The sequence below is a fragment of the Rhinolophus sinicus genome, chromosome 5 (genome assembly GCF_057876585.1).
Source record: "Rhinolophus sinicus isolate RSI-liver-muscle chromosome 5, RSI-T2T, whole genome shotgun sequence".
Classification (NCBI taxonomy): domain Eukaryota; kingdom Metazoa; phylum Chordata; class Mammalia; order Chiroptera; family Rhinolophidae; genus Rhinolophus; species Rhinolophus sinicus.
Window position 1 is genome coordinate 4,976,662 of NC_142505.1, and position 23,172 is coordinate 4,999,833.

The window sequence follows — 23,172 nt, forward strand, 5'->3', positions numbered from 1 at the left end:
TTAAGAAAAATGATTCTTGTTGATTGTCGGGCTTTTTCTTGTGAGGATGGGTTTCATGCTTTCCCCAACTTTCTGTATCCTAGGCGGAAGGAAGCTCCTTATCCATATCTGCATCTTGATGAAAAAGTGAGACCACAGTCAATCCAGAGACCGGTCTAGAAGTTAACCCCCGATGGGTTGATTTCTTATCACAGGGAGACCTGCAAGCTTTTTCGTTTCACCTTTTTTAATGAAAACTTATGAGTTGGTTACCCATGTGTTTGAGTGGCTGAGATCAACCATAGACACTTACGCAATTCCTGCAGTGTGTGAAGTGCTGAGCTCCTGGTGGCATATGACAGGCTGGCAGCAACAGAAACTGAGGCAGGCAGAAACTACTGATTGTGAGAGCCCAGGACCCCACAGGGGGCCGGGGCGAGAGGGGACACCTAAGACCCCAGGTGAGATTTCCACGAAGTTAGATTCATCTATTCTGAGTTTCACCTTTTTCTCTCTTTTGATGTTAAGCTGAAATGAAAGTTGTCAACTTGGTGCAGCTCCGTGGGCTTGTGTGAGTAAGTTAATGTTGTTGTGATTTTACTCGTGATACGTCTGAGAACCACCAGGCAGGGTCCCCAGTACCCTTCGATGTTGGACAGACAGAACGCTTGTACCGTTTTCCCCTTAAACACTACTCTGGTTATTCCGCCGTGGTCATTACTCAGCCCTGGGACATGTGTCTCTTCCATCATCTCTGTTTTGTTGCTTACTTGCCAAGCTCTCGGGGAAATGCCATGTCTCCAGAGTGCTGGAGTGCAGGTGACTGGCTGCGATGCTGTGTGGGGCAGGGCTGCTAGCGCTTGGTCTTGGGAAGGTTTCATTACCCAGGAATGTCACCGTGGTGGGCTTGGCTCTTTGAGGTGGTGAGTGTTTGTGGAGGGCCTGCTCTGGGCCAGACAGGCATTCCAGGGCAGGAGGGGTGGGGGAATGACGTAGAAAGTGTTAGACCCAGGAGCTGGGGGCCTCCATGGGGATGTACGGGGATACAACTGCTGTACTTTGGGTTCAGATCGTGGCTCTGTCATTTCCTGGGTGACCTAGAACAAGTTATTTAACCTCCCTGAGCCTGCTTCCCTATCTGAAAGATAAGGTTAAGAATGCCTGCTGGGAAGGGCCATTGCAAGGCTTAAATGAAGTGACGTGTGTAAAACGTTGGCACATAGGTGACAAGTAAACAGCAGCGAATACCTCTTTCTATGCTAGACCCGCAGTGTGTTGAGTGTTGTCATGTGTGCTGAAGGGAATGGACAAGGAAGCTGACAAGGGCCTCATCCTGGTGGTGAAGGTAAGACGGGGACCAAATGGCGTGGCCAGAAGCATAGGCCAGCGGCAGGACCCTGGACTTGTGCATGAGGCTCGCGGCTGGGCACCTTCCCACAGTCGCTTCTCATCTGAGCCTCAGTTTCCTTTGTTGTAAAATGGACACAGCCCATGGAAGCTGGGAATAGATGGGAAAACATGTTGGTTCCGTGACTTCTCTTCCAAAGGCCACCTCTCTGGCTCGGGCACGCGTCTGCTGTCCTCAGTGTTCACCCACCTCCCCACCACGCCGATGTCACTGTGCTTCAGAGGCTCAGCTTGGCACAGTTGCGGGGCTATTCTAAAGAACCAGAATTTCCATTCCCTCCTCCCAGTCAGGCCACTCCTGGAAGATGTCAGGTGTGGGGTATCGGTGCCCGGCTCCCCCCTTCCTGTGGGCCCTTCCAGAGGGAGCCGTGGGGACTCGGTGTGCAGAGGAACGGCATGCATGTCTGGAATTGGGGTCCTCTGGAACAGTGGGCTCAGGACTGGGAACGTGTCTGAGGAAAGGCTTGCTGGTGATTTCAGATAAGCACTTCTCCCAGCCCAGCCCTTGGAAGGGCAGGCTCAGTCAGTCATCACCCCATTTTACAGATGAGGAACAGGAGGCCCAGAGAGGTTCAGCCTCTTTCTTGCCCACGGCCCTTTAGCCGGTCAGTGGTGGAGCTCGGATGTCCGCCAACGCGCTGCTTTCCCCACAGCACTCAGCTGTGTCTCCGAGAGCACCTCCTCGGTCCAAGGGCCACCGCGGTGAGGTGAAGGCGGGTCGAGGCTTCTGAAATGCTTCCTTTTGGCATTGAGATCGGAACTGCACTGATTCCTGGAGGGTGGGAGGAGCCCAGCTCTGGTGGGCTGAGGGCTTCCCAGGTGGCCACGGTGCCACAGCACATGTGCCAGTGGTGGCCGTGTGGGAATGTGCTGCTCCATTCTCAGGAATACCCTCTGGCCAGGTCTCACGTCCAAGTTCTCTTTAATTGCCAGGGCCTGCATTTTCCCAAGTTCAGATCAGCGTGCACCTGAGAGTTTATCTGTGCGATCAGAACACTTTCGTAGTAAAGAAAAACGTGCGGTCACCTCAGCTCTGTGGTGCATGGGTAGTCAGCGAGCTCTGAGCCCAGCGATGTCCTGGCTTTACCCGCGACGGGTGATGAGTGCAGGCAGGACACAGGGACAGGGACACAGACACGTGGGCGGGCGGCGTTGGGTTCTCCTGCGCAGGTGTCCTGGCCCTGAGGTGCGGGGCAGGGGTGGCGCAGGCCCACGTGTGCGGGAGCAGAGAGGAGCTTCTGACTGGGTTGCCAAGTGAGTGGAGGACGGGCTGCTCGGGGCAGAGGGAATGAGAGGTGGACGAGGGCCTTCCCAGCGGACAGGACACAGGGAGCTGCAGAAGGGGCAGGCCCAGCACTGGGTGCCTTGTCCAGGGCTAGAGTTTTCTCCCGAAGGCGGTGGCGAGCCCTGGAGGACTGGCGAAGCCGAGAGTGGCATGGTAACCTTTGGAGTGTCCGTGAGTGAGCGTGTGGTTTATAGCCCAGTCTGGGGTCACTGGGGCTGTGGGGCCGGCCAGACGTGTGGGCCTCACCGAGCTTGTCGTTCCCACAGGGATAAGTCCACAGAGGACGTGTCGGTTCCCGGGCCAAAACTGGGGCATCTGCCGGCCGTGTCCTCAGGAGGCTGGTGCTTCCTAGGGCAGGAGAAGCTCTCGTCTGTGCACAGAACAGAGCCTGAGTTTTGGGGGACACATAGACTGGAGTGAATCCCCTTAGGAAATCACTAGTTCTCGGTGGGGTGGGTGCTGGGGGAGTGGTTCCTGTATTTGGAAACTGGAAGATCTTAGGCAGAAACACCGAGCCCCTCACGTTCCTGGAGTCTTGTCTAGGCAGCCCGGGGCCTCCAGGAGCTGGCCGGAGGGCACTCTCTGGCCCATCTGCTCCTCCCTCCCAGGCCCCTCCAGCCCAACTGCCAGGTGCTCTGATTCCACTCTTTACTCATAGCCTCTGCTCAGAAAGGAAGGCCTGGAGGAGGGCGTGCGGCCCGGAGGAGGGCGCGCGGCCCGGCTGTGGGAGTCCCGGCACACGGCTGTTGCTCACCAGCATTTGGAGCTTGTTTTCTCGAGTTCGCTGGTAGTTTTCCACTTGTTCCTTCGGCAGGGCCGTTCCTCTGTCAGGGTTTCCTCGAGCACTCAATTAAGATTGAAGGCTGTCTTTCCTTTCATTGTCTTTAGCCAGAGGTGGATTTCCCCGTCCCAGCAGACAGGGACAGGAGTCAGGAGTCAGTGCGGAGCCGGCCCCAGGAGCCCGTAAGCGTGCCCCAGACGCTGACCAGCACGCTGGAGCATATCGTGGGCCAGCTGGACGTCCTTACACAGGTAGGTGTGATGCAAGTTCGCCATTGTCTGCACTTGGCCTGCCATTTGGACCATCTGAGGCTGGCCAGCAGGTGCTGTTTTTAAAAACATAATGGACCTATTTTCCATCCCAAGTTAGTGAAGCAGCAGTGCCTGCCCTGGGATCCTGGCTCTCAGGGCCGTCCAAGCCTTGGCCAAGCCGCTGGGCCCCAGACCACCAGTTCTGGATCCTGCCGGGGTGTGCCCACGCAAGGTTGGCCTGGGCCACAGCAGCTTGAAAGGAACACTGTCCATTCAGCCCACTCTTCACTGGGTGGGCACTCCAGGGACGGGAGTCAAGGCGTCCAGGAGCCCAAGCTCTGGGTCTGAGCTGTCACTGCTTATCCTCTGAGTGACCTGGAGAGACGCCCTGGGCTCTCCAAGCTCTGGTGTGTTCGTCTGTAATGTGCAGGTCGTGGGCTCCTCCTTTCACCATCGTGGTGACGATTAAAGGAGGTGAAGCTGTGGGAAGTGTTGGCCTGTGCCTGGCCCTCGGGAGCTGGGGTGCTGACCACTCTCCTGAGACAGACGTGGGCCCCCCTGTGGAGCATGCATGCTCAGACCGCAGACTTTGGGGTGCAGCAGGGTGAGCAAGAGCAAAATGCCCTGACGTGAGGTGGCAGCCAGCGCTGCAGGGGTGCCAGCGGGGGCATCTCCTGCGGTGGGAGGGAGGTGCTGGCAGAGGGAGTGACCTGCCTGCGGGCCTGGAGGAAGCCCTGGGCACATCCAGGCCACAAGCGCAGCCCAGCGTGGCTGGCGTGGGGCATGACGGTGGGACAAGGCAGGATTTAAAGGTCCTCGGGCCCCTTCCCTCCTTGGCTCCAGGTGCAGACCCCTCTCTCCTGGGGCAGCTCGGGTAAAGCGAGAGTGAAGGAGGGACGCAAAGGACGTTTGCGTCTGGCAGAAACGGAGCTGCAGTGGTGTGGCGTCATGGGCCTGGGGCTCAGGGAGAAAAGCCCCTCCTCCTTGTGTCATGTGGTCCACGTGTGTCACAGCATCCCAGCTGGGACTGCGCACCTTGGACCCACTGAGGAAAGGGCATTTGAAGGGAAAGGTCTGGCATCGGTGACGGGGATGGTGGCTACGGGCACATGGTGCAGATGTTCCTGAAAGCCTGTTACCTCCTGAGAAGAAGGCATGTGCCGAGAGAGACGTGAGCAGCATGCAAAGACTTAAAACTGCTCCCACCTCACATGCGGCAGAAGCTGCCACACCCGCCTCATGCCTTCACTTCCTCAAGTGGGAGATCGGGGGGTGGAATCAATTAGAAGTTTATAGGATAAAATTGGAAATTAAGTCTGAGAAGATGGTTTAAAATAGCGTCATTGGATCCAGAGGCGTATAACACTAAAAGCACTTTGTGTTAAGTGTTTTCGGGGTGCACTTGGAGGGTTGGTTATGTGTTAGCAGTTAGGAGCACGACAGTAACTTTGTAAGAAACTAGTATCACAGGCAGTAAGTGAAGGCTGGCCTGTGGCCCTGGCCTGTGGCCGGGGTCCGGATGACTCGGTGGCACCCTGTGCAGACCCACATGCCACTCCACCCACCTGCTGCCCAGCCCGTCACCAGCCACCTGCTGTGCCCAGCAGGGTGTGTTCTTGAATGCCAAAGTGCCATGGACTCTGGGCTCTTTGAGTTCCAAGCTTGGGTTCCACAGCTGAAGCCCCCGTGAGGCCTTAGAGTGCAGCCCGTTTGCAGAGCCGGGGGCCGTGCATTGGTGCTGACCCTCGGTTGCCAGCCATTTTCCAGGCCCACCACCTCCTGGAGTTGGGGCTCTAGCTGGGGTGCTCCAGCCACAGCCAGAGCTGTCCCCACTGGGGTTGGTCCCCACGCCCTTGGGACAGCCAGGCTGAGGGCAGCCCCCTCTCTGGAGGCTCCCCTGAGGCCTGGAGCTGGGCGCCCACCACCGTCCTTCTCCTGGTGGGTAGCTCAGCCGGGCCCTGAGCCTCCATGGTCTGTGGCTGTCGGCCTCGGATGCCGTCCCCTCAGTGGGTGCGCCTCACTATCCTGATGTGCCCCTGTGCTCTGGCCGGTGGGTGTCTCAGCCACCCCAGCACCAACTCCACTTCAAAGCCGCCCATCTGAATCATGCTGTCCTCCCCTCTCGCTGCCCCTTCCCTCCCTGACAAGGCCGCTGACAAGAGTGGCCTCTGCCTTCCTTGGGGCCGCCCTCCTGCACAACAGCCTTTCACGCAAGAGCCATGGGGGCTGCAGTGGGCAGCGGCTGGATGTTTACTGGGTAAGGCACAGAGCCTCCGGCCCTGGGAGACGTGAGTGGGGCACCACATACATTGCAGGGCTCACGGTCCTCAGAGCCTGCCCTCTGGCTCAGCAGGCTGGCTGCGGCCCAGTGATGGAGTCGTCCTCTCCGGGTGTTTGTGGCCCATTTGCCACAGGCTGAAGGCCAGGGACCCAGTCTCAGTGCTGTCCAGGGGCATCTCTGGGCAACGCAAAGGCCCGGGGGTCAGGCAGCTACGCGAAGCCCTGGAGGGATGGGGCTCAGAGCTTGTTTGGGTGCAAATCCCAGCTTTCCCACTGCCTAGCTCAGTGAACTTGGGCAAGTTACTTTACCTCTGTGCCTCAGTTTCCAAATCTGGAACACAGAGCTGTTACCAGCACCCGTTTCATGCAGCTCTTGTGAAGATTAGAAATGCCAGCCTGTGTGAAGTCCATTGGACGGTGTCCATCAATGCCTTGTCATTATTCAGGGCCTGGCTGTGGGGGAGGGTCTTCACGATGGCACCAGAAATGGCTCCTCCAGCTCCCCACTGCGTCCCTGCCCAGGAGAGCCAGTCTTCAGCCCTCACAACGGGTGGTGGGTTCCTGCCGTGCACACATATTTGTTCAGCCCTCTCTGTGTATGGGGCTCTGTGTGGGACCCAGTCCCACCCTCAGGAAGGTCCCAGCACTGACTGCTGATATCAGGCCTGCGTCCAAGGAGGGGCTGGCAGTGGGACAGCTGGGAATAGCACGCCAGGCGGGAGTCCAGCGGCCAAGTCAAGAGGGCCATGGGTCCTGTGTGTGTGGGGGGGTAACAGCAGCAGCACAGGAGTTTGTGCTTCTGATGGGACCACTGAGCAGGGTGGAGTTAGGGCCTGACCCACGCTGAGGGTCTGGGGTGGAGTAGAGATAGGGACACAGAGGCTGGGACCTGGGCAGGGGGCAGAGCTATTACGGTCCTATCCCCAGGATGTGACGTCTGCAGCTGCCCTGGCTGGGGACCAGCTTGGAGCCAGGTTTCACTGCAGGAGGGTCAACGGGGGTGATTAGAGGGCAGGACCGCAGCTGGCCTCTGCGAGGCTCCTGGCCCCCCAGCAAGTGAGTGAGGCGGCTTCCGCTAGCCCTCCCGGCCCAGAATCCTCTGACCCCAAGGAAACCACACTGCCCTTGGAGTGTGTGCAGCATCTGAAACCCAGCCCTTTAACTCCCGAATTGGGGTTGTGCTGTTTTGTTTTGGGGAGAACACCTTTTTTACAAAGTGCACACGTTATTTTTCAAAAATGTATGTATTTGGGGAAATAAACTTCACCTGTCCCCCGAACAGGTGCGCCCTTGGGGCTGTGCGGCCTGTCAGGTGCTCTTTCAGGTGGAAAGTCCTCAGAGTGTGGGGATCACGTCCTCTTCATAACTTCCCTCCTCCTGATGTTTGTCTGAGGCCTGCAGTTTTCCGAAGGCTTTTCTGCAGAGCCCCAGGTTCTCCTCCCGCCTGGCGACCAGCAGCTAGCATCCTGCACGTGTCGGGAGGCGTCTGTGGCAGCTGTTGTGCGGGACCAGCCCCGGGGGCTGCTTGGTCTGGGCTTCCTCAGGATGCCAGGCAATCCTGAGCTCGACCCAGCACAGGTCAGACCTTCCCCCGCTCCCCTTGCTAAACAGTTTTGGTGTAGTCGGGGAGGGGGTGGCTTCATCAAGAAGTTGATCTGCAAACCAAACCTGACCTTCCTGAAAGTTAAGGCCAGAAGACCTTGCTCACTGCTCTGTGATCAGAGCCCGCAGGCCAGGCCCCTGAGGTCGCCGGCCAGAGAGCACACCCCCTTGGCCCTGGCCCTTCTTTGTGTGGGAGAGACCCCTCCTTAACCCCTGTGAGGCTGCTGTTTGGGGCTCCACTGGCTCCTGCACTGAGTTCCTCGGGACCCTGATCCCAGCCAGACACCATGTTCTGAGCAGCCCGGGTTCATCTAGTCTATGTGTCCTTAGCAGCTATGGGGAGCAGAGGTCCCCCCTGGGTTTCAGGCAGCCCTACTCAGCCCAGTGAGCCATGGGCCCTCCCCCTCTGGAGAGAACCTGGGCTGCTCAGAACATGGTGTCTGCCCTCCTGGATTTGAGGGCCAAGTGCACCATTTATCACCTGGGTGACCTTGGGCAGGTGACACTGCTCCCCAGAGCCTCAGATTCCTCCCCTGCTAAATGATAACAGTCTAGCCCTGCCTAGATAACCCGATGTGCTAGACTGGTGCCAGCTGTTTTGTCCATGTTTTCCAAGGGGCAGTGTGGCCAGGTGACCCCGCCGTAGTGGCAGGAGTGGACATTCCATAGGCGTGTAACTGCTGAACTCGAGTCCCAGGAGTGCTTTTGAGCCACCAGTGAGACACTAGTGGTCTGGCTGGACAATAGGATGAGAGGGGGAGAAAGGACAGGTCTTTCCCCAGGTCCAGGAAGGAGGAGGGTCCAGGAGTGAGGGGGACTGGGGTGCACTGGCGGTTGTTGAAAATTGGGGATGAGTCGTGGGGCCCATTAGACGGGAGCCCTGAACCTGGACCCAGGCATCAGGGTCCAAGCTCTTCAAAAGATGTATACTCTTCATTATTATTGAAGGGAAACAGGACTTTATTGGGGAACAGTGTGTACTTCCAGGACTTTTCCAAGTCAAGTTGTCCTTTCAATCTTAGTTGTGGAGGGCGCAGCTCAGTTCCAGGTCCAGTTGCCGTTTATAGTTGCAGGGGACGCAGCCCACCACATCCCTTGCGGGAGTTGAACCGGTAGCCTTGTGGTTGAGAGCCCACTGGCCCATGTGGGAATCGAACCGGCAGCCTTCGGCATTAGGAACATGGAGCTCTAACCGCCTGAGCCACCGGGCTGGCCCAAAAGATGTATACGTCTTGTGACAGCTGTTCTTTGAGTTGAGTTATCATAATGGTCGTGGGGGAAAATGTATTTCCTAATGATGGAATTTAGCTTTGTCTTGAGGAGACATTTTGCTCCTCAGAACCCCCCCTGGGAATTCTCAGGAACTACTCTGGCTGGGTGGGGAGGGGCCGTTCCACGGCCCGCACTCCTGCATGAGCTCACCTCCCACACTGGCTGCCTCCGCTTCCTTCACAACCCCTAAGTGACGGGTTCAGGTGATATCTGGAAGTTGCAGAGCCCTGGGTCTTCCTCAAGGTCGAGGGGGTGGGGCACGGAGTCCAGGACAGGACCCAGGAGCTGCCGAGAGGGGCCTGGGCCCACCAGTAGCTTGGTGGTTTTGCCTCAGAAGCCCACAGCAAAGTTATTTTTGACTCCAGTTTCATTCACGTCTTGCTGCTTTTTAAAAAGACCAAGCCATGAAATTCCTGCTCCAGCCATGTTGTTTTATGACACCCATGCTTCAGGCTGCACAGCGATGCCGTGATGTCACATTCAGGTTCCTGGGACTCGCCGGGGGGCGCTGGGCTCCTGAACTGGATCTTACGAACCGTGGGAAGCAGGTGGGGCAGGCCCCCCCAGTACTGCCAGTTTGGGTCTCTGGCGTTTGAGTTTGTTAAATGTCCAGGTTGTTGTAACTGCGACCTAACAGAACAAGGCTAAGGATTTTTGCCTGTTTGCTTTGGGGAGTTGGGGAGAATGGCCCATTCTTTGCAAGACACCTGGAACCCCGCGCCCCACCACGGGCCTGACAGTTCATGTTTGATGGGCTGCTCAGGTGTGGCGTCTGGTTACATGCTGGTGGAGAAGGTGGGGACCCTGGGCCCGCCCTCACGTGGGCCGAGCTGCCTAATAACCCTCAGGGGCTCGCTTTCCTGGGTAGACCAGCTATTGTTTGTGGAAACAGACTCCAGATTTTAAAGCAGTTATGCCATTTTCCCTGGGAGCTTGTCCTCCCAGGTGTGCCCAGACCGAATGTGCTGGGAAGGTAGAGTGAGTCACCTGTTTGCCCCCCTGTGATCCCTGTTTGTAGGGCGTGTGCAGCCCTCTGATGTCACTCGCACACAGGCCGTGTCATAGGGTTGTTGCTGCTTTCCACAAAAGGGCCGTCTCTCCATGTCAACATATCTAGCCTCCTGGCCTCCGTGGTCCGCAGTGGGTTTGGCCGTCCTCTCTTCATGGACATTGAAGGGCTGCCCTTGGACCAAAGTCGAGTTCGGGATAGCCTGAGTCCCGCCATTGGGTTAGGAGACAAGGGACTTGTTTGTCCTCTGTTAAGAGGCTGCCTCCTGGGGGGACTCAACACACACTGGCCTGTACCAGGGGCACACCTGGGGTCTGACTCCAGCTGGTTGCATAGGGGCTGCGTCCTTCCCAGCCCTGTTGTTCTTCTTGGCAGTTTATCGTAGGCTCCTTTGGCTTTGCAGATGCAGAGGCACAGGGAAAGGCAAGGTGAGCTCGTGTTTGTTGCTGTGGGAGGGGCTGGATGGCAGCAGCTCCATCTTCCATCCAGTCTGCGGTTGTGGCAGAAAGCACCCGCTGCCCACAGAAGCTGCCACTTGCAGATGGGCCGGGGGTGGCTGCGGTTACCTCTGGGGCCTGGGAATGGTCATGGTGGTATGAGATTTCTCCTGTGAGGCCCCAGCAGGCCTGGGGCTGGGGAGGGGCAGCAGGGGCACCTCTTCAGACTGACTGTGGGCCTGCTCTGCGAGAGGGAGAGGGGGGCTGCAGGTGATTTGCTCTCGCTCTTCTGGGGACCCAGGAGCCCTCAAGGAAGGGTCCTCCCAGGCCACGAGAAGAGGTCTCATGAGTGTTGTGATAGTGACGGGCAGCCCCAGGCTCTGAGGTCTGCGTGGCTCCGAGGTTAGCCATCGCGGCTGACCCTGTGGCTGCCCACTTGGCACTCTCCCAAATGAAGTGCTGCCGGCAGGGGACGGCGATGTCACAGTCGGGTCCGCCCCTTTCCTCTGCCCACTCTGTAGAGGGCCCTATCTAGGCCTGGACTGTTGGTACAGACCCTCACTGTACCCACAGTAGCCACAGCTGGATGGAGGAGAAAAAACAGAAAGAAGCTTTGAACTCAGCAGGACATGGCATTTGGGGGAGCGGTCTGGGCCCGGCTGGGAGTCCAGAAAACTGGCCAAAGCGAGAGGACAGGGCCCCCACCATGGTCAGCGGGTACTCACCGGGCAAGGGAGACTGTGAGCCCATGTTCGTCCCTGAGGCGGTCCCGTCAGCTGGGCCACACCCTGACATACCAGGCTGTACTGAGGTTTCCCAGGCCTCCAATGAGCTACCAAACTGTCTCTCTGACTTGGGACAATTATGTGTTATCAGGTTTTGGTAAATGGACCACTGTGTGTGGATCATTGGACAAGTCAGCCTCGGAGAAGTAGGATGTGGAAGGCGGCCGAGGCCGCGGCCCCCACCCCTTGCTCAGCCCTTTTTGGACGCACACTGGAGTCAGAGCACAGCAGAGCCTGTGGCTGAGCGGTGACTGGCGTCCTGCGCCGTGAGGCCTGTCCCTGCCGGGCACTGGCCTCCCTGCTGGCCTGCCTATGGCTGGCACAGAGATGAGTCTGAACATAGGCCAGTGTCAGCGGGGCTGTGCCGCTCTCCCTCCTCGTCTCCTCCTGGTGTGGCGAGCGCCCCCGGGTCTCGGGAGCGTCTGGTTTTATGGGTGGTGGTGAGTGGACCCACTCTTTATCGCTTCTCCTTTGGGGGTGAGCAGTAATGTGGAAAAGCCTGTGTACAAGTACATTGAAAAGGAGTTGCTGTAAAGCCACGAGGAAGGTAAACTGGCCAAGATTCCTGAGTGCCGTGGCTAATCCAGCAGTAGAAAAGTGTTTCCCGTCCTTCCTGAACAGAGCTGATCGTCAGTGGAGGCGGGGCTGGGGGTGCAGAAACAGCAGAAAAACCCTCTATCCCTGAGATAATGTGAAACAGAAACACGGACCTGCAGGCTCAAGGGACAAAGCTCGTTTTGCGTTGTGAGCAGCAGACTGTGGTTAAAAAGACAGTTGATGACTCCAGAGAGACTGGGAGGAATTTGTTTAGAAAGTTCTGTACATCAGCGCTGTGTGACCCTGGGCAAGTTAGCATGTCAGACGGCGGCCGGTGGCAGGAGAGGGACTCGCCACTCCTTCCCCGTGGAAGTTGAGGCCTTAGAGCGTGTTAGCCCTCGTCATGTCAGGCCTGCGGTGGGAAGGGGAGGAACTCGCCTGCTTCCTGGACTCCTGCCCCCCTCGGTGCACCCCCACTTCCTGCTGACGCCTGGAGGCCCGTTGGTGGGGGCCCTTCCCGCCTGCCTGCGCTCCTCTCCTGCCCTCGCTGTCCCCTCAAGCCCGCCAGGTCCAGGGCTCAAGCTGGGGGAGTATGCCTCACGCAGCAGGAGGGCCACCCTGAGGGACCTGGGCTGGCTGGGGCTCTGCGTCCCCAGTGCTCTGGGCTGGGCACTTGTCTATCCAGCACTCCGTGTGCACCCAGTATGTGTCAGGACCTGTGCTTGGAAGCAGGAGGGCAGTAGTGAGAAGGAATGGACAAAGACCCCTGCAGCCATGGTGCCAGCGTTCAGACTGACGGATGGGAAAGGCTGCTCAAGGGCAGGCAGTTGCACCCCCGTGCTGCGGACCATTAGCCTGGGCAGAGGCTGGGGCTGAGAGGCAAAGCCTGGGGTGTGGGCAGGGCTGAGCTCAGACCAGCACCGCCTGTCCTCAGGGAGCTGGGCTGGCCCCTCCAGCCCCCAGTCACCCCTGACGTGGCAGTGGACTGGCCCTGCATGTGCACACACAGACAGACAGACAGACAGACAGACAGCAAGAGACAGCGCTGGAGCTGGCAGGAGACAAGGCAGAGCGGGCAGGCGCTGGGCCCAGCAGCCCCACTTTGCTTTGACAGCTCCCCAGACCCCACAGCAAAGGGATCCCCTTTTGTTGCCTGTGTTTTAGATTGTTAGAATCTGATGAAGTCAGAACCATGCTACAGGGGAGATTAATTCCACATTTTTCCATCTTGCAATGAAAGCCAAGGAAAGTTAGACGTTCTGTGTGGCACAGTTGAGACTGGCACTGAGCCAATGGCCAGCCCCAGGAAATTTCCCACGGCCTGGCACACGTGCCCCAGGGGGATATGGCTGGGTGACTGTGCCCTCTCCTTGCGACTCAGGGCAGCTTGCACCCTCTGTCCCCCAGTAATCTGGCTCCTGTGTTGTTAGGCAAGGGGCTGTGGGAGCCTAAATCAGCCACAAGTTTGGAAATGATTAAAAGGAATCTTCTGTCACAGGAGAAGCAGTCAGACCACCACGTGCCCCGATGGCTCAGACCCTCCCAGGCCTGAGCACAGGCTGGCTTCTTCAGGACCTCATCAACCCTATCTGTGCCCAGGGCTCTCCCAACAGTCCTGCTCAGCCATGGCCCCTGTGAGGACAAGAGCTGGGGGTGTCATATTGCCCATAGTGCACGCCTCTGCCCAGCCTGGCACAGAGCAAGTGCCACATAGATATTGGCTATTAATACAGTATTACAGTGACTCTACATGAGATACAGTGTACACATGAGGAATCTGACGCCTTGAGTCGGATAACTTGCCCAGAGCCACTCAGCCAGTTAGTGGTCAAGTCCAGATTTAAACCCAGGCTGTACAGTTCTGGAACCTATGGTCTTACCCTACAGGACAAAGTTGGGGACCGGGAGTCACTCTGACAGCATTTTCCAAAGGGCCACACTCGTGCTACAGCTGTAACGTGCTGGGACACAAGGCGGGCAGGTGCCCGAGTGCTGGGACTGGGACCAGAAGGCATCTTGGGGGAGGAGGGCTGGACGGCGCTTCCAGGAAGGTGGGGTTTGGGCAGGAAGGGCCTGGTGACGGGCAACCCAGGCCCTGAGCCATGGAAATGCCATGCTGTTATTCCCGAACTCTTAGACAGGACAGGGACGCAGCAGGAGCACGTGGAGGGGACTGAGAAACGGCCATGGAGGGAAGTGCCTGGGGCCTCAGCACTGTCCGTGTGCTGGGGGCCTGCGGCAGAGGGAACCCCGCTAGGATGGGTTGCCGCCTGAGTCTCGTGCCCTGATGTGACTGCCCGGCCAGCCCCACACGGCAGCCAGGGGTGGCTTGGACACAAGTCTCATCCTGATGTTTGTTTTCTGCAGCCCTGTCAGCCCTTGCTGCGCGCCCCACACCCCCTGCCCGCTCCCGGCCTTCACCCAGGGCCGCCTCTGCCCAGCACACCTCTCTCTGTCCGAGGTTGTGCCCATGCCGTGGCCCTGGCAGCCTCTGCTCATGCAGCAGCTCCCGGGTCCCACTCCTCATCTTTCCCCACTGGGACACTGATGCCCCATCTCCTGGCGTCCCTGCTAGCCTGCCATCCAGGGCAGTTGTAGTGTCCCTCGCTGCTGTGCCCCCAGCCCAGGCAGAGTGCTTGAGGGGATGTGCGGCTGGACAGAAGCTCTCTGCCTCCATCATTAGTCTGTCTCTGGCCCAGCCACCCTGTCCACCTCCGTGCCTCCTGTCTTCCTAGTTCTGAGGAGGCCCAGGAGGGAATATCGTCCACAGAACTAATACCACTCACCTAAGAGGGCCCCATGCACCACCGAGGGCCCTGCTAAGAGCAGGAAGTGGACATGGAGAAGTGCCCTGGCTGGGGTCCGGGGCTTCTGGGAAGACGAGCTGCTCCCAGAGCTGGACGGGATTGGGGAGTGCCGTGGAGAAGCCTAGTGAGGCCTGCACAGTGCAAACATTTTGTAAGGAACTAGTCAAATGTCTGGGAAATGCAGAGAATGGCTGGCTAATCACCCTTGTTCTTTCCCCTTCCTCCAAAATGTTATTCACTGTCAGTCCTGGCGGAACAGCTTTGCCAAAAGCCAGCCCAGACAGGCCTTGTACTGTGGCCACGTCAGTGCCTGGAAGCCCCTACAGGCCAGAGCCTTGTTGGCTGCACATGGTGGGCACCTGACAGATGTGTGATGTCAGATGTGTGAAAACCGGGGGTGCCCGGTTTTCCCGCTACATTTGCAGGTGGGGTACATGCAGGAAGCCTTCAGGAAAAGTGGCAGCAGCAGTGTGTCTTTGGGAGGAAGAGCAGCTACATTAAGGGACCTGGTTTGGAGGGTATGCCCTTGGTCTGTGTCCTCAAGTGCCATTCACTCTCTTCCGTTCACTGCCTATTGTGGTCAGTTCCCAGGCCCAGCCTCTTCTCCCAGAGTTCACTCTGGAGCCAGCACTCTGACAACTGGCCACAGGCGTGGAGGGAGACCACCATCCTTGGCCATACCTGCTCAGACCTGCGAGTTGCGAGGCAGTGCCAGGGAGTGGGGGCTTCCCCATTCCTGTCCCATTTGGGTGAGAGTCCTGGGGCCCCCCTGCTACCTCCCTTGTGGCCACCACACTCTCTTCCCTGCTCAGCCAGTCCCGACCAACCACTCTGGCCTCCTGACAGATCTGAGTGTGCCATGTTCTTCTCTGCCTCAGGGCCTTTGCACCTGCTGTGTCTTGTACTTGGAATGCATTTCCTTTGGCCCGGCTTATATTGTCTTTTTTTTTTTTTAATTTATCATTTGAATTTTATTTTAAGAGCATTTTTTATAAATTTACCAGCGCTAGAAAAGAATTGGATGCCATGGGTTTTTCTTCTTTCTTGAAATCTTTGAAAAATACGACTGAGATCTGTGTCTCACGAGAACCTCCCGGAACCCTGTCAGAGGCCAGAGTTGGGGCGCTCCTTCAGGTGAGCCTCAACGGGCCAGACTTCACCTAGAGCTCGGTCCCTGTGGGCCGGACATGCATCCCACTGCTTTTCTCCTTGCCTTCTCCCCAAACAACGTGAAAAGGGAATGAGACAGAGGCCTAAAAGAGAAGCAGAAATGGGAACTGGAAGGAAAGAGCTGAGAGAAAATGTGGGACAAGCCCACCTCAAGAGGAAACGGCTGCGGAGAGATTCCTGTGAGGCTGAAAGAAGTGGGGGAGGTCGGGCTGTGAGGAAGTGGGGTGCTGGGAAATAGGTGGTCAAAGAAGAAAGGGGGGACAAAGGAAAGGGCCACCAAGCCCAGGGATATTGCCATGGCGGAACTGGATGGGACAGGATGGCGAGAAGGGACTGTGCAGTGCTCCAGGAGGCCACTGGGCCCTGCCTTCGCCCTGCCCTGTGCCACCACTTCCCCGTGGGGCTCCTTCTCTCGGGGCACCTGACTCACCTCCGCTGTGCAAACTCTTCCCTGGCCGTACACAGAGCCCATAGGCTGTCACTGCGGCTGTGAGTCACCCTGCAAGCCCACAGATGCCTGAGTCCCCATCACACACAGCAGGAGTGGAGGCTCACCCTCGGCCACCTTGGAGGCCAACGGAGATACACACACCCAGGCTCTGTCCCACACAGGGCACCCGAACTGGCCAGTTTGCCATTGGTGGGGTTGGGGGACAGTGGGAGCCGGACTCAACTGTTCCAGGTCCCAAAGCCCCCGGGCCCCTATCCGGCCTTTGGCCGACACCTGGAAACTGCCGGTAGAGAAAAGAAGCGTCTGAGGCAGCGAGCTTTGGGGCAGGGGTCTGTTGGAATGGCCCATGCGCTGTGTGCTTTCCCACTGGAGCTGGTGCCTTGCGTGCCACGTGTCGCTGGGGACTGGCATTTGGTGCAGCTTCTTTGGGCATCACTACAGTTCTTTGGGGACTAAAAATAAACTTGGTTATTCTTCTGCCACACTCAGAAGGCCCTTCAGGGTGTCACAGGAAACGTCTCATAGGCCCTGCACTGTGCGTGAGAGGCCGCTCACCCTCTTAATGTTGCCCAGTGGGAGACGGGTCACGATGTCAGTGAGTCACCTCATGCAGCCTCTCCCGGGAGCATTTCCCTGGAAAGCTCGGGGCCACTCATGCTGGAAAGCCCTGGCCCATGCTCTTGGTTTTGGTCCCCAACGTTTCCATCCGTCATCCTCCGTGTTGGGTCCCTGGGACTGGGCAGTCTCTCCTCACTGCCCACCCAGGTTGCTTCCCAGTGGATCTCAGTGGCATCAGTGACATCATCCAGTCCTCAGCTCACCTTTGGTGTCCGGGGCTTGTGGATTCACTGCCCCTCCACTCCCCGGGCCCCCGGCTGCTCCCAGGGGTAGGGATGACTTCAGAAATGCAAACCAACCCTGCTGCTGGCCCAGGCTTCTTCCCAGCCACCCCATGCCTGACTGACCCTCTCAGAAGGACCTCGCCCTCCGCCTGTCCTGTCGGGAGGCCCGGTCTGTGCTCTTGGCCTTAGGGAACATCTCCTCCTCGCTTGTCCGCATCTGACGTACCGCCGGGTGGTGGTGGTTCATGCCTCGTGGGTACCTGTGGTTGTCCCCTTTTCTCCTGAGCCCCCTCTGGACAAAGCCACCACCATCCCCTCTCTTTCTCTCTCGCCTCCATCTCACCCTTCCACAGCCGCTGCCCAGAGCACCCCCATTTCGCAGCCAGAGGTATCTCGCGCCCCCACGGCCTAGGACCCCAGCACCTTCCGTTGCTCCGAGGCTGGGGGGGAGGCTACCAGCACGGCTGCAGGGCCCCACCTGTCTCCTGCCTCCTCAGATCTGCCCTCGCTCCTGCACACGAGCCTCCTTTGGTCCATCCTGCCTGCTCTGTGCCTTCCGTCCCACCTCTGCCTTCGTACACACCGGCCCTTTAGCCCAGCACCGTTCTGGCCTGGTGAGCTTCTCAGCCTTTGCTCACTGCTCACTTCCTGGGGCCCTGACCAGGCCAGACCCCTCCATTCTTCCCAGCACACCCACAGGGCCAGCTGAGTCTGTCTGTGCCATTGTCACCCTGGGCCTGGCACAGGCCTGAACGGGCAGGTGCTACTGCACAGTGTGGGTCTGAGTGAGTGGAGGTCGTCTAGGGCATGCAGGGGTCGGCAAGCTTTTCTTTACAGGAAATGGCGTAGGCTTGTGGTTATGAGTCTCTGTCATAACTAGTCTACCTGCCACTGTAGCTGAAAATTGCCCTAGACGATTGTAAACAAATGGACGTGGCGTTTACAAATCAGGCAGCAGGCCGAGTAGGCCAGTTCTGGGTCTACAGAAACAACAGAATATATCCGACAGCAGACGGGAGTATTTCCAAGGGCTCAGTTTTCCATGAGAAGGGCTGTGACTTCCTGGAAATTGCCGGTAACTCAGAAGGTGGTTCAGAAACAAGCCCCCCAGGTAACCCTCTGACAGGTGTGACTTTGAAGCTGAAACTTCTGGATTCCCTAGGACCTTACCCCACAAGCCCCCCCGCCACCCCACAGCTCGCAGGTGAAGACCGTGACCCTGGAAGGCACCGTGTTGGGCGAGTGGTGTGGGGTCCGCCTCAGGAAGGGAGGTACCTTGTTTAAAGTCGAGCCCAGCCTCTGAGGGGTGGGGCCCCAGCAGTGACCTGGGCGAGTTGCACAGAGTGTGTGGGGCTGATCACTACTGTTGTCACCCCAGTGAAGGAAAGCGTCTGAAATTAAGGTGGTTTGTCGTTGCACAGCAATGAAAGGTTCTTGTCAGTGTGTCCCTTTTGTTCCTATCATAGTGTCTTTTCATAGCTCAAAGTTGTGACTTCCGTGACCATTCCAAACCGAAATGTTTAGCCAGGTGAGAGACTCTGCTTTATGGAGATGGGCTTGTCTGAGGCCTGGGAACTGCCTGAGAGTGGCCTGCTGGTGTGGAGGTGGTGACCCTGGGGGTCCCTTCCCACTGCTTCTGTTCATTTAATCTGGAGCCACCAGGCCAGGTGTGCTGGGCTGGGCAGGACAGATAGTGGCTGCCACTAGGTTAGAACAGATGCACGGGTTCCTCCTCAGGCTGCTCGAGTGTGGGCGTGGGGCTGGGGGACATGCCAGTCTCCTGGGATCGCGTGGCCATGAGTGGGGGGAAGGGAGTCAGGCTAGGCCTCGCTTTCTATGTGCTCGATGGGGACGACAAAGGCACGTGGTCCCCAGCGCCTAGCCCACACTCTGAAGCCAGCCCACCGGGAGTCACAGCCCAGGTTTGTCGTGTAGAAGCCGTGTATGCCTCGGTTTCCTCACTGAAATGGGGGTGATAAGGCTCCAAGCCTGAGGGTTGGCACCTCGTGAGGGCTCCGTGAGCCACAGCTGCCAAGAGCACCCCTGGAGCGGAGTATCGAGAGCCATCAGGGTGGTTCTTGAACCAAAAGCCCACTCCTGAGTCCTTCCGCTGGTCTCTCCTCGAGTCTGGGCGCCACGCCCCAGGTACAGGGGGGACTTGAGGAGTGAGCTGCCTGGATGGCATGGGGAGAAGGGAGTGAGCAGCCCAGATCCCCCCAGGTCAGCAGACCAGAGGAGTCAGTCTGTGGGTGTTTGGAGCCCAGAATGGACGAGTCCCAGGAGCTAGGCCTTGGTTCCCCAGCCCTTTCTCCAGTTTCCCTTTGCCCCGTGTCAGGCAGGGCCATTTCCTTCAGTGGCATCTGCCACTAGACGCATCCTGCCCCTCCTTGGGGCCTTTCTGAGAGGCTGGGACAGAGTAAGATGAGAGGCCGTGTAGGTCAAGGAGCTGCTGGGAAGGTCAGTTCTCATTTGCCCTTGAACAAAAGGAAGGTGAGCTGACTGGGTGGGCAGTGTGGACCCAGAAAGACGGCGGAGGTGTTTGCCAGGCAGCTCGGTGCTCCCTCTCGCCCTCCTAGTCTGGGCACCGTGTGGTAGAAGGAGGGTTCCCAGGGCCAGACCCAGAGTATGAGGTGGGTGAGCAGTGGGCAGGCTGCCTGGCATGGCCCTGGGCAGCAGGAGGGAAGGGTGAGGCTGCCCAGACCTGTGGCTTGCTGTGTGCCCAGCACGTGGTGTGGGGAGCTCCCACTACGAACGGCCCGGAAGCAGCCCTTGCTGGCGATGCCCCCGCCGCCCGCCCACCCACACCCTCTCCCGGATGCTCTTCCCAACTCCCGCAGTCTGGCGGCCTCGGGCCAGCAGCTCTGAGCCTTCCCATCCCTGGTGGAGGGGAGACACATGGCCAAGTCAGAGCCTAGAACTTTGAGGTTCACTGTATCGTGAGGGAGCGCCGCTTTCCATGAAACCAGGTCCTGCTGTATTGGAGGGTTACTAGGGACAATCTGAGAAGCCGAGAATGCCAGACAGCCTTAGCCTGCAGCCATCCTGGCGCACTCCTCTCCCTGGCCCATCCTTCTGGATCTGAGGACGGGGGCTCAAAGGGGGCTGGGAGGGGCCTGGTGGGCTTAATCCCTGGATGGGGGCTGCCACCCAGCACCTTGGCAGAGTAGGCTGGGGCCAGAGGGGGCAGGGGAGAGGTGGGGACCAAGAACAGAGGTGACATGACTCTTCCAGAAGCTTGGCTGGAAAGGGGAGAAGCCGGAAGGCAGCAGGGGTGAGGTGTGGGGGACTTTTTAAAAACCTGTTTGTCTATAATGTGCAATGAAGCACCCCCTACAAGCTCCCAAAGGAAAGGCCCACAGTTGGTTCGGCACCCTCGATTCAGGGGGCTGGATGGGAAATAAGTGATGCTTTTCTGTGCAGAGAAACTTAATATTGACAAATATAATGGCCATATTTCTACCAAGCTGAAGTATGGGCCCCCTAGGGAGGCCTCGTGAAATGCGTGGACCCCTGGTATTGACATTGGCCCAGCACCCACTGCCTCTACTTTTGGAAGGTCGGTGCCTGTGAAAAGTTGGAAAAGGGGACGGAGCGGGGCCAGAAGAGGAAAGCAGCCTGGCTCCCCCACCGTGGCCTGGAGTCCATGGCCATCGGAAAAAGTCTGGATGAAGAATGACTTTGGAGCTTGGCTCAGTGTGAGTTTTGCAGCAGCCAGTGGAAACTTCCAGGAATGCTGCCCTGGGCCAGCCAGGGCTGTTTCTACCACCACTTTTACAAGAGGCAGACCCCCTCCATGGGCGGCTGGCGCAGAGGGAGTGGGGCTGTGTCAGCCCAGCTCTGCCGCGCAGGGTGCAGTTCCTGCTCCAGGCGTAGCAGCTTCTTAGGCCCTGTCCCGTGGCCCAGGGCTCAAAGCCTGTGTAGCCCCGGCCAGCTCAGAAGAGGCCGGCCCCCGGAAGGAGCGGCCTCCATGAGTGGCTGACATTAGTTAGGATGTTTCGAGAATTTATAGCAGCCTTAGCGGGAAACTCCATCCCAGAATGTTTCACTGTTTCATTAAGTGGATGGAAGGAAACTTTCCACTGGACCAAGGCCCAGAGCCTCCATGGAGCCTCAGGGGAGGCTGTGAAACCTCTTGGGAAAGCCCACAGACGAATGGGGCGAATTAATAGAAAGCGCTGTTTCTTATCTGACCCGTCTCTGATGCCTGTTCACAGTGGACTTGCCCAGTGCCCGTTGTGGGTCTGGCACACAGGCACTCAACCAGCCCTCTGTGAGGGGAGCGAATGGTGAGCACAGCCGTCATGGCCAGCGTGTGTCAGGCTGAGTGAGGGCTGGGGTGGGCCTGTGACCAGTGGGGCAGGCCCATGGGCGAGTGCTTGAGGGCAGTGGGCCAGCCCCTCTCTGGGGAGCACACAGCTCCCAGACACCACTGCTGCCCTGCCACACTCTGTCCAAAGCCACAGGGGGTGTAGGTTCTGTCTGCCTTGTCTGGCGCCCTGTCTGCAAGACTGGCCCTGGCCCACAAAGGACATGCAGCCCCAGCAGCTGGCATGTGTGGCAACCCAGATGGCCAGCTCCACAGGCCGGCCAGCGTGCTAGGTGTGCGCGGAGGCCGGGGAGCAAGGGCTCAGCCTCCGGAAGTCAGCGTGACACCACGCATCGTCACAGTGGCCAACGTGGGCCAAGCCGAGCACCATGCTGAGTCTCCAGGACTGTTGTGAGCTTAGCGTTATGCTTCCCATTCCAGAGGAGAAAAGGGGCTCAGAGACAGGCGAGGGCCTGAGCCCCTGTGGCACATTCCTGCCATGGTCCCCACTGCACTCAGAAAGCCAGAGGGCCTCCTGTGCTCAGGGACTCACCTCCCAGTCTGGAAGCCCTTCCAGGTATGGAGGCGAAGAGCTCGAGGTGAGGACCCAGGTGGGATGCCTTCGTCTGTGGGTGCAGTGCTCTCACCTTTGGAATGAAGATGGTGGATGGTGTCCAGTTTATGGGCAGAATCTGGCCCCAGTGAGGAGGTCGTTTTGCTCCCAACTCCAGTCTAAATGTCAGACTACCAGGGCCGGGGATTCCTGACTCCGGTTGTCTTGGGGAATGACCAAAGACCTGTGGGACTGCCACCTCCTTTCCCTCAGTGTCACTTCCTCCTGCACATCAGAGAACAACTATCCAGAGCAGGAGGAGTGGACATGACGGCAAGAGCTGTCCCAAAAGCCACCAGAGATGAGGGGCCCGGCAGGACCCTGGGTGGGAAGAGCCGACAGTTGGCATTTGGACATCCGGTGGGGGTGGCTGAGCAGGACTAGCTAGGGGATCCCCAGAGCAGCCTGGTGGCCCCTGCACCCTCTGAGCCTGACCACCTGTTATTTTGCAGACAGTCTCCATCCTGGAGCAGCGGTTGACGCTGACGGAAGACAAGCTAAAGCAGTGCCTGGAGAACCAGCAGCTAATCATGCAGAGAACCACGCCGTGATCGGGGAGCAAGAATCAGGAGCTCAGTCGATTTTGGGGGGATGGCAGGCCAGGGGTTTGTACTGTGGGACTCAGGTAAATAAATAAAAGGGATTCAGCTCTGGGAGAATCCCATCCATCCCCGAGCCCAGGGGTTATACTCCCTGCCCCCACCCTGCTGTCCGCACCTAGAGGGGCTCGGCCCAGCGTGGGGACCCAGTCCTCAGGCCCACACATGCAAAGTGGACCACGTTTACTTTAATGTGAAGGAGCCACTTGAAAATGTGTGCTGCCTCGGAGTCCTAAGGAGCCCTGAGATCACAGCCCCCCAGACCCCCCCGGAGGAGGTAGCCCTAAGCCACCCTGCTTTTCACTGGCCTTGCTGGGGTCTGTCCTCTTTTGTGCCACGTTACTGCTTTCCCAGCCACCACAGCCTAGGGACTGCTCCTAGATGGATGAGCCAGGAGTTTTCTCTAAATCTGACAGAAGCCACGGTGTGGGTCCATCTGAGCCAGGTTCACCCAGGAACAAGCACTCTGGCTTTGCAGGGGTCTGGATTCTGCTCCCCACAGGGCCTGGTGGCTTCCTCTGCGTGTGCAAAGGCAAAGGAGTCTGACAATTAAAACAGACTTTATTGAGCTTGTCGTAGAAATGGCTCATTCTGAGTGAGGCTTAATCAGATCCCCCAACCCCATACAGCGAGAATGAAATGGTACTTGGGAGGGCCCCTGCCAGGATTACCTCTGCAGTCCCAGGACGCCCTTGCTTGCAGCCTTTCCGGGTGTTGGGGGAGCAAGGCTAGCCAGAGCCGCTGCACACCACCCCCTTC

General features: G+C 58.3%; 1 protein-coding gene across 3 annotated transcripts in view; it reads left to right on the forward strand.

Moving 5' to 3' along the window:
• The window catches only part of POC1A (POC1 centriolar protein A), a 64,063-nt gene extending 41,574 nt beyond the window's left edge, over positions 1–22,489 (forward strand). For 2 of the 3 annotated variants that reach the window (XM_019753298.3, XM_019753297.3), the window contains exons 10-11: positions 3,560–3,703; positions 22,267–22,489. In XM_019753298.3, coding sequence (XP_019608857.1) covers positions 3,560–3,703; positions 22,267–22,365 — 243 coding nt within the window. In that variant the 3' untranslated portion in view covers positions 22,366–22,489. The remainder of the gene's footprint in view (positions 1–3,559; positions 3,704–22,266) is intronic. The other variant, XM_019753299.3, reaches the window with a different exon arrangement.
• Positions 22,490–23,172: the final 683 nt, after the last annotated feature.